Source organism: Meles meles, chromosome 7, assembly GCF_922984935.1.
Source record: "Meles meles chromosome 7, mMelMel3.1 paternal haplotype, whole genome shotgun sequence".
In the NCBI taxonomy this organism is placed as follows: Eukaryota; Metazoa; Chordata; class Mammalia; order Carnivora; family Mustelidae; genus Meles; species Meles meles.
In genome coordinates, this window is record NC_060072.1 from 14,435,117 (window position 1) to 14,445,358 (window position 10,242).

General features: G+C 52.7%; 1 protein-coding gene across 2 annotated transcripts in view; it reads left to right on the plus strand.

Annotated features, from left to right (window-relative positions):
- The window catches only part of SYN3 (synapsin III), a 462,269-nt gene extending 455,829 nt beyond the window's left edge, over positions 1-6,440 (plus strand). For both annotated transcript variants that reach the window (XM_046011478.1, XM_046011477.1), the window contains exons 13-14: positions 2,210-2,501; positions 5,668-6,440. In XM_046011478.1, coding sequence (XP_045867434.1) covers positions 2,210-2,501; positions 5,668-5,800 — 425 coding nt within the window. In that variant the 3' untranslated portion in view covers positions 5,801-6,440. The remainder of the gene's footprint in view (positions 1-2,209; positions 2,502-5,667) is intronic.
- Positions 6,441-10,242: the final 3,802 nt, after the last annotated feature.

Below are 10,242 nucleotides of genomic sequence, written 5' to 3' on the forward strand. Positions count from 1 at the left end.
CTCAGAGAAAAGAGACTTACTCATGGCCCCAGAGCAAGTTAACGCAACACTGGAGTTAAGACCCTGGGTTCTTGGTGCAACCAGTGTGGTGCTGCGGCCACCAGCCATGCAGGGCGTGCCCTCTGCGAAGGTTCCGGCTGGGATGACGTCGGGATGGGGGGCAGCTCCTCCTGCACCTGGCTCAGAGGGGCCACCCCTGGAGGATAGCGCCTTTTCTTCATTTGCACAAAGATGTGAGGACGGAGGGCAGCCCTGAATGGCATAGTTTGTGGGGTTTGGTTTTTTGGTGGTTGTTTTTAAGGAAAAAAGGAAAAGGAAACAGAGCTTTTGGGTCAAAAAGAGCTAAGCTTGAGTCTTGGCTCTCTGATTAGAAGTGACAGCTTGAGCAAGTCTCAGTATATCTGGGGCTCAGCCTCTTCGAAAAATGGGGACACATTTTTTTTTTAAAGATTTTACTCATTTATTTGACAGACAGAGATCACAAGTAGGCAGAGAGGCAGGCAGAGAGAGAGAGGAGGAAGCAGGCTCCCCGCAGAGCAGAGAGCCCGATGCGGGGCTCGATCCCAGGACCCTGGGATCATGACCTGAGCTGAAGGCAGAGACTTAACACACTGAGCCACCCAGGCGCCCCATGGGGACACATTTGTGGGGATCATGCCTGCTGCCCGGCTGCCCAGCCCTAGGTTCAGGGTATAGTATGTTCAGTAAGACCCAGGCAGGACAGATGAGCAGAAGTTGTGTTATGAAAGGGCCCCAGCGATAGGCCCCAGTCCCTTTGAACTCCCAGTCTCCTCACCTCTCTGAAGTTATCTCAACAAAGTCAGACGAGGACAACCGGGGTGCTGCCCACTCTCCCGGAAGCAGGGCCCCGTCTGCTTGGGCAAGATGTAATTCACAGTCAGGATCCCTGACACTCTCAGGCTTCCAGAGTGAGGAGAGAGCACCTTGCGTGCCTGGGGCCTTAGAGTTCCACTTGAAGTCATTTCTGGGTGGCTAAAATGTCCCCAAGCTTATGATGCACCTTTGCTTGTCCGTGAAGGCTCTGTGCAGCGAGAGGGAGAAGCCAAGACCCCATGAGCTTTCTGCGGCTACCCCCTTCTAGCTGGGAGACCTTGGGGATGCTCAGTGTGCATCTCTCCTTGAGAAGGATGGCATCTTCCCTACTAACCCCTCCCTAGATCAAATGATATATATGTGTGTAAAAGTTCTTAGAAAAGTTTAAAGAACTATTGGAAAGTAAGGGATAATCCATTGTCTCAAATACAATGCATCTTCAGTGTGGAAAACATCAGTGAGTAAAAGGAAGAGAATTAACCCCACCACTTTCGTAATCATTGAGCTGTGGCTCTTACTCAAAGCGTGGAGAGCAGAAGGGTCACCTGGGAGCTTGTCAGAGACGCAGAACCCCAGAGCCCGCCGGTAGCAGTCTGCGTGGGCCTCCATAACAAAATGCCATAGACGGAGTGGCTTCAACAAAAGACATTTATCCTCTCTTTGTTCTGGAGGCTGAAGTCCAAGGTCAAGGTGCCAACAGGGCTGAAAGTTCTCTCCATGGCTTGTGCATAGCATCTTCTTCCTGTGTCTTCACGTGACCTTCCCACATGTGGCCCTCAGCATGTCTCTCTCTTCTAAGGACGCAAGTCCTATTGGATCAGGGCCCCACCCTTAACAATAATTCGTTCCTTTAAAGCCCTATCTCCAAATACACTCACCTTGACGGTGAGGACTTCAAATTATGAATGGTGGGGTGGGGCACAGTTCAGTCCACAGCACTCTCCCTCCCGTACCTACTGTATCAGAATCTTCATTTTGACGAGATCCCCCAGTGATGCGTGTGCACATTAAAATTAGAGACACGCTGGTTCAAGGGGACAACTTTCCAGTCTTCATGTTTTACGGAGCTACATCCATACATGTGTGCTAAAATGGAAAAGCCCGTACATGCTATTTTGTAAGCCACCTTTTTGTTCCGCAGTATATATTCAGCACATATTATCAACAATGTTCTGTCATTTGCTATGATTCTGCCACAATATATAATGGCCACAGCATATTCCATTATATAGATGTATCTTAATGTCGATCAGTTTTGCAATTGGGCATTTATATTGTTTTCAGCTTTTCACTGTTATAAAAAACTGTAATCAATATCCTTGAAGCAACCAGGTTTATCTTAAAAACTTGACTATCATCATCTTTCCCCCTGTAGGGGGCCCTCGCCAAACTCCGACCCAGCAGCCCGTGCGATCCGGAAGCCCGTCCCAGCAGCGGCTCTCCCCGCAAGGCCAGCAGCCCCTGAGCCCCCCATCCGGATCTCCACAGCAGCAGAGATCACCAGGCTCTCCGCAGCTGTCCCGGGCATCCAGTGGCACGTCTCCAAACCAGGCCTCCAAGCCAGGCGCTCCCCTCACCTCCCAGCCCCGGCCCCCCGTTCAAGGCCGAAGCATCTCCCAACAGGGCGAAGAGTCCAAGAAGCCAGCACCACCTCATCCTCACCTCAAGTAAGTGCTCTGGGATTGGGCAGGGTCGAGGGTGGAGCTGGGCTGGGGGCAGAGCTGGGCTGACCCAGGACTGGGACTCGAAGACAGAGGGCCTCACGCAGATTTTAAATGGTCAGAAGCCTAGACGATGGAACTTGGATGGCCGGCAGGGCTCAAGGAGGTCAGAGTAGAGCTTAGCTCCCACCGCCGTCCTCTAGATACACACACACACACACACACACACACACACACACACACACCCCAGTTATCTCTTGCTGCATAACAAACCTCCCTGAAAGAGTAGCTTAAGAAAACAGCCATTTTCTGTATTCATAATTTTTTGGTTCAGCCGTTTATGCTGAGTTTGACTCAACTGGGAGGTTCTTCTGCTCGTCTCTCCTACACAGTTGCCAGATAAAAATACAGGATGCCTAGTTAGAGTTGCATTTCAGGCAAGTGATGAATAATTTTGGGTATAAGTATATCCTCAAAATTGCATGGGCTATACTTATACTAAAAAAGTATGTTTTTCATCTGAAATTCAGATTTAACTGGGTATCCTGGGTTTTTATTCACTAAATCTAGCAACCCTAGTCTCCTGGGATCATTCATATGGCTGCGGTCATCTGGCATCTTCACTGGGGCTGGATGGTCCAAGAGGGCCTTAACCACACATCTGCTGTCAGCTGGGCCTCTCTCTTTCGTTGGCCACAACCTCCAGCAGGCCGGGTCCCGCCTCCTCACATGGTAGAATTCCATCCCCACAGAGCACAAGTAGAAGCTTCAAGGCCTCCTGAAGCCCAGCTTTGAAGGCACACAAGGTCATTGCATCCCACTACATGCTTTTGGTCAAAGCAACTCACATGGCCAAAGAGACCCTTGGTAGGAGGGCCTGCAAATCCACACTGGGAAAGGCTAGACCCCAGGCATGGGGGGAACAGTGGATGTCATGCCATGTTTGTAAACAAGTCATCACAACACATATACGTGTCTCCTTTCCTCGCAAGCCTCTCCCTCAGTTTGAGGTCCGAGAGGTCCCAGATGAGTTTTTTTGGGGAAAGCCCCTCCCTTCCTTCAGTGCCAAGCACTGATGTCGATAAGCCTCACTCCCGGCAGCCCTGGCCCACTTAACGCATGCCAAGTACTTCAACTAATTGGGGTTTTTAGTCAATTCTCACAGCTTAGTAGTTAGTAACTGTTATTATCCACATTTTACGAATGAGGAGGAGAAGAATAACTTGCCAGAGTTCCCACTGTTGGTGAGCGGAAGAGCCAGGATTGAGCACAGGGCCAGTCCGCGGATCGGGCTAACCATAATGTGTTTGAATGGGTCATCCATTCACGTGGCTCAGAGATCTAAAAGATATCAACAATAGCAAAGGTACACAATGAAACACCTTCTTCCCACCTCATTCCCATCCAGAACCTTCTGCCCGCCCCCCCGCTCCCCACTTCCCAGAGGTGACCACTCTTATTAGCCCCTGTGCGCCCTCCAGTGTTTCCTCGCACAAACACAAAAATACATGTTTGAAAAAAAAAAAAAAAAAAAAAAAAAAATACATGTTTGTTCCCAGGCCCGCTTTTTCCAAATGGTAGTACTTCCTATCCACCCCAGCCTCCTTGCTTTTCACGTTTAACAATAAACTCTAAAGTTCGTCCATCAGTTCACTGAAAATGCTTCCTTTTCGCAGCTGTGTCATACGTATTCCTCTGTAGAGCTGAATTATAGTCTAACCCTTCCACCGCAAACAGAAATTTGGTTTGCTCTTGCGGAGAAGGCAACAGGGAATAACCTTGCACACGCCCTGCTTCTCACATATGCAGGATCAGCTGTAGAGAAGATGCCAGCAGGGCTGTTGCTGGGTCCTAGGAGAAAGGCATTCTGAATTTGATGGGTATTAGCAAGAGGTCCCCTGGGCAATATGGCCCGTGGTTGAAAGCTCAGACTCCAGAGTCAGACCACCTGGGTTTTGAATCCCAGCTCTCCCCCCACAAAAGCTGTATGACCCCAGAAACCTGACTCAACCTCTCTGTGCTTCTGCTTCCTCACACGAACAGTGGGGACAGTAGTACTTACCCTACAGAGTTATTACGAAGATTAAAATGAGTTTATACACAGTAGTGTTTAGAAAGCTTCTGGCAATTTATAGATGTATCTAAGACGGCCTCTCTCCACTCAGCCCATCCCAGGACAGGCGGAGGCTTTGGAATTGGGGGTAGTAAGTACTGACCCTAGAGCCATCCAGCTAAAAACACTGAAACTCCTGATTTACTGCTTAAGTGTTTCAGTTCAAGTCGGCAAGTATTTACCAGATCCCCAGTCTGCACCTAGTTCTGGGCAAGGCCCTTGCGGAATTAGCAAGGGGTACAAGATGGTCCCCATTTAGGAGAGGATTGAGGGTTTTATGGTGATGACAAGACTGTGCGGAACTTTCTCACACTTTGGCCTTTTTACAGCAGCTCTTCTGTGTGTCTCCCCCACCAGAGGGTGGGCCTCCTGAGAGCAAGGCCCCAGTTACATCCATCTCCACGGCCCCATCACCAAGCCTTAGGCTGGCACCAAGGCTCAAACAGTGGGCACCCTGAGAATCCCGAGGCGGGCCGGAATCGGTAGTAAAGGCTTCAGGGAAAAGGTGGGAGTTGAAGCCCCGAGTGGGAGTGAAGAGGCCCAGGGGTGAGCTCGACTGGCCCTCCTTTTCATCGATGTCCTTTTCATAGAAGGAGGCCCTGAGCTGCAGGGCACTTGGAGAGGCCAGAGAGGGCAAGATGGCAGAGCGGGGTCCAGGACACAGGCCTCCTGATTCCCAAACTAGTGCCAGGAAGGACAGGAGGAGCCGCCACAGCCTGACGCTGATCCAGAAAATTCACAGTTGGCCACACGGGTCTGTGCACGGAGGTGGCCGGCTGGGAACGCCTGCCCTCTGAGCAGCCTGGCTTAGTGGGCAGAACGTGAGCCTTGGGCGCTCCCCAGTTACCTGGTGTGAGCCCCGATTTCTGCACCGATTACCACCGTACAGGTGAAAGGCTGTGTGTCATGCATTTCGCATCACATAAGCATTGGGATGCCTGGTTTCCAGTCATCACATCCTTGTGATGACTGGGTTCACCCAGCCAGCTTCCAGGCAAGCCCTGGTGACTGGTGTCCCAGGCCCGGTCGCCTCCAACCCCCCTCACCTTTCTGTTTCAGCAAATCCCAGTCCCTGACTAACAGCCTCAGCACATCTGATGCTTCCCAACGCGGGACCCCAAGTGAAGACGAGGCCAAGGCCGAAACCATCCGCAACCTGAGGAAGTCCTTTGCCAGCCTGTTCTCTGACTAACCCAGCCGGCGCTGGGACAGGGGAGTGCTCTGTTCCACTCGCCCTTCTCCTGTCTCACCTTCCTTCTCAGCCTTGGTTCCCGATGGGAACAGAATGGAGGGCCTGAGAATATACTCTCTAAATGCCTTTGACCCAGGAACTGAGTATGTATACGTGTTCCCCCTCCCTTTACCATGACATTCCAGCGTCAGCCAACTCAGTGGTGGGCCTTTGAGAGCCTCCAGGTTCTTCGATCAGGCCCTAAAGGCATCAATCACCTCACCCTGCCCACCCACATGCTTGCTCCCCTGCCTCAGATAACCAAGTGAAATGTCTGTGTGTGGCTAGTTTTCACATTTCTTGTTAGTGTTTTGCTTGCCTTCAGGCAAAGGTCCCCTCCTAGGCCTGGCCTCCCTTCCATCAGGTGCAGGCACTGGGACCTCAGTGACATTAGAGGCAATAATCCTCTGACAGTGTTTTGCAAACAGAAGGAGAAAAGTCCAGCCAGGGGCACCTACTACCTACCCATGCTAGCTCCATCCAGGCTCGAGATCACCCCTCAGACCAGCCAGGCTGAACCCCATCCCACGTGGCCACCAGTGGGATCTAGAGAACCGTGGAAAGAAATCAGATCCTGTGTGACAGGTGGGGCCTTTCAGAACACAACAGAACTGGAGGGGAAGTCTTGAAGAGCTGCTCACGCCCAGACTGGACAGCCAAGAGCCGACCACAGGTTCTTTGACGAATCATCTCTAGTTCCCAGAGGAGGTCAATGCCTTCAACTTCCCAAGGCGGGAGTCAGCTTAGGGCTCCTCCAGCCACTCTGTGTTACACCACGAGTTACTCTGAATTTCCGCCAGGAACACTGTCCCTTCCTCCAGGATAGAGGACCAGCCAGAGAGAGTCCGTAGATCAGTGGCTCGGGCTGAGAAAGGGCGGTGACAGGAACTTCGAGGCTGGTGTGTCAGGGACAGTTGCCAGCAAGGCACGGTAGGTTACTCAGTTATAAAAGGGCCCCGTGGTCAAACATGTTTAGGAAACACTGTTTCTATTTCTTGTTTTGAGGTTGGTAGTACACATTGCATGTCAAGGCCCTCCGGCCTCCTGCAGTAAAGAAATGAGCTTTCACCTTGCTTAACCCAAACTTATCTGACAAAACCAGTTCCCTGTGGAGCTGGCAAAGGTCCCGACTCCTTTCCCAAAGCTCTCTCCCTCCACCGGACTGCCTCCCGTGATCGGACGGGGTGCAGGGCTGCCCCGAGTTTCCATGCACCCGGTGCTAGAAACATTGCAGGTGCCAGAACCAGCCTCCTGGGCTTGAAAAGAGCCCAGGACGTTAGAACATCGCCACCGCACTCTCCCCTTACAGCCTACTTTGCGACTTGAGACATGTCTTCCCCTCCCTATTGACAGAGAAGGAGAGAGGGAGGTAACACTGAACTTGTCCTTGGCCTGGAGCTCCATTCTAGAGGAGAGGAAGCTTGTAGGACGGGGTGTACCACCACCACCAAGCCCACATGATCGGAAGATCGAGAACACAGAAGCCACCCGAGGCAATTGTCACTCACATGCATGGGAGATTCCGATCTGAAAAAGTCAACCTTACTTGACTCGCACTTAATAATTAATAAAATGCAACCCAAAACACACAACAGAGGGGTCATAGGCCCGACAAAGTTGAAGTGTGGGCACAGCTAGCTTCGTTTCAGACCAAAGGAGTCGGATTTCTGGTCGTAAGGCCCAGACCTGTATGCCAGCCAGTCTCGCCAAGTAGTTCGTGCGCATACTGAAGTGCACACTGAAGTCAGCCCAGCAGCCCCCGCTGAGCGGCGCGGGAAGGCCACGCCTCGAGGGCAGCACTGGTAGGGATGCTGTACCCAGGGACCCGGTCCTCTGGTGAGCAGAACGGGTGGTTCCATGAACAGGATTGCCTGGCTCAAACGCCCCCACTTCCCTACAGTCTGTCCCTTCTTCCCTAAAAACATCTCAACTCTCAAGCTCGAGCTCCCAGATACTCCAGCTACAGTAGCACACCCTTTCTTCATCCGGCCAGACATCCCGATTTCTAGAACCGTGCACACATGATCCGTGACAGTAACACCACAGCCAGCACATCGGAAGCAATTTTCCACTGGAAAATTTGAGCATTGAGACCAAGAGTGGTCTTGGCAAGAGCACGGAGCCCCAAAATGGGCTGTTGGCTCACACGGGCTAGCACGTGTCCCTTCCAAACTCTTCCCCTTTCATAGCTGTGACATTTTGGAATGGGAAAAGACAAAAGGAAGTGAGGAAGGGAGTCACCCTGTAGCGGTTCTGAAAGGTTGTGTGCTGTTTTGCTTTCGACCCAGGGGAAGCCTAGCGTTGTCCCTCCAGGCTGACTTAGTGAGGCTGAAACTTGAGGAAGGGCCCTTTGGTTTGTGCTAAAGTGACACACCATGGGGGTTGAAGGAGGTAGCCTCAGGGGACTGCCGCCAGCACGAGAAAATACCGTGGTCTTCCTCCTGTGGCCACGGTGAGATGGTTCTGTGGCTTAGGTATAAAGTCTGCTTTTCAGGGACACTGAATATATATACCCTCTCTCTTCCGTTACCCCCCGGGGTACCCTCTCTTTTCCATCACCCCTCGGGGTTCTCCTCACCATTACTGCACTCCCTCCAAACCATCATGCCTGCCGAGGAGGCAGGGAGGACGGGCCTTCACTCACAGGGTCACAAACACCATAGCAAAGCCCCGGGGGGCCGCCTCCTGACGTTCCCTTGGAGTCTGCGGCGGAAGGAGCCCCGGGGAGAGCAAGCCGGCGCGGGCAGCCGAGGATGAGCTACGTGAGTCAAGCACGGGGCACACTGCTTGGCGCACAGGTATCCAGGACGTGTTTTAGGGAACTAGGGAAGCGGACACACAGTGTGGAGATTGGAGGAAAAGGCTGCCTTCAGAAGACCCTCAGGGCGAGGAAATCACTTGCCCAGGAACAGAAGCAGAGTCTGAAAAGGAATGGGAGCAGAACTGGGGGGCCAGGAGGCCTCCCCCATGGGGCACGCGGCCAGGGGGGCAGGGGCGGCCACAGGGGTACCAGGGCCAGGAGCCGCGGGACAGGGCGCCGGCATCGGCACAGTCAGAAGAGGCCGCGGCAAGCGGACCGGGACGATACGATGGCTCGTACAGCAGAGACCAAGACTGAGGGGCCCCGTGCAGACCACGCACCACACCAGAGCCCAGCAGAGCCTCGCAGACAGCCGGGCCCCAGCTCCAGGCCTCTCACAGGCACACAGGGTCCCTTTGGAGCCCGCCCCTCCCAGCACCAGGGAGCAGACAGCTCGTGCTTCACTCGTCGTCATGGGACAGGTCGGGGGCTCGTTCTGCTTTCCATGTTTAGCACCGGTGAGAGGACGCGGGTCAGAGTTAGAGCTGGAGCCGGTTAAGTCAGGCGGGAGGAGGCAAGCAGTCACGGAATTGGCTGGAGGAGTAGCTCAGGGCCTAAGTGCACTTTCCTCGTATCACGCGCTTTTTTCATCCTGGAGAGCACACCGGCTGGTTACTAACCCTGACAAGGGTCAGAAGCTGTCCCCGACTCCCACGCAGTCAGTGATAAAATTCCGAGGTTCAGTCTAATATTTGGACTCTAAGAGAAAGCAGCATTTGGGGTTTGGTTGGAGATGAATTGGAAGTTTGGGCAACAAGCAAGTCAGATCGGTCCATTAACCAAACAGAATGCAGAAAGGGCGCAGAGGCTCCCTTGTGTGTCCGCACAAAACAGATGACAAAATAGACAAAATGGGTGAGACCAGGACTCTTAGATGCTGGGCTGAGAGCTCTCTCGACCGGCCCGCTGGGAGATTTCTGAAATCAGGGCAGCATTCCTTTAAGGGAAAACCAATCAAAAATGAAATGTTCCTTCTAGAATGCATGTGTGTGAATCCTTTGAATTCCCCCTTGCCTTCCATGGTTTGTGTTTCGATTGCTCGGTCTTCCCACTTGTGGTTCCCATTTCCAAACTCTCACAGTGTCAGCATCTGCTATGTCTTCCGTTGAGTCTCGGGCAGAATCAAGTTAGCACTTGGCAGCCACTGCCCAGGGAAGGAGAAAGGAAAGTCCTGGCGCCCGCCCCGAGCCCAGGGAGCAAAGGGCGGAGAGTCGGGCTCCGTCAGAATAAGAATTACTGAGATCTGAGGCTAAGCGGTGATCTCAGAACCTGGAGCACCAAGCAAGAGAGGACAAAATTAACCATTTTTACAGAGGGAATCACAAAACCTTCCATCAGAGGGAAAGGGTACCTCCCATGATTTGCTGTCCAGCCATGCCAAACCGTATCTTCCATTTATAAAGAGAAGGGGAAGGGGCGCTCCTAGGTGGCTCAGTCAGTTAAGTGTCTGCCTTAGGCTCAGGTCATGATCCTGGAGTCCTGGGATGGAGTCCCACGTTGGCTGGCTCCCTGCACAGCGGACAGCCTGCTTCTCGGGCTCCCT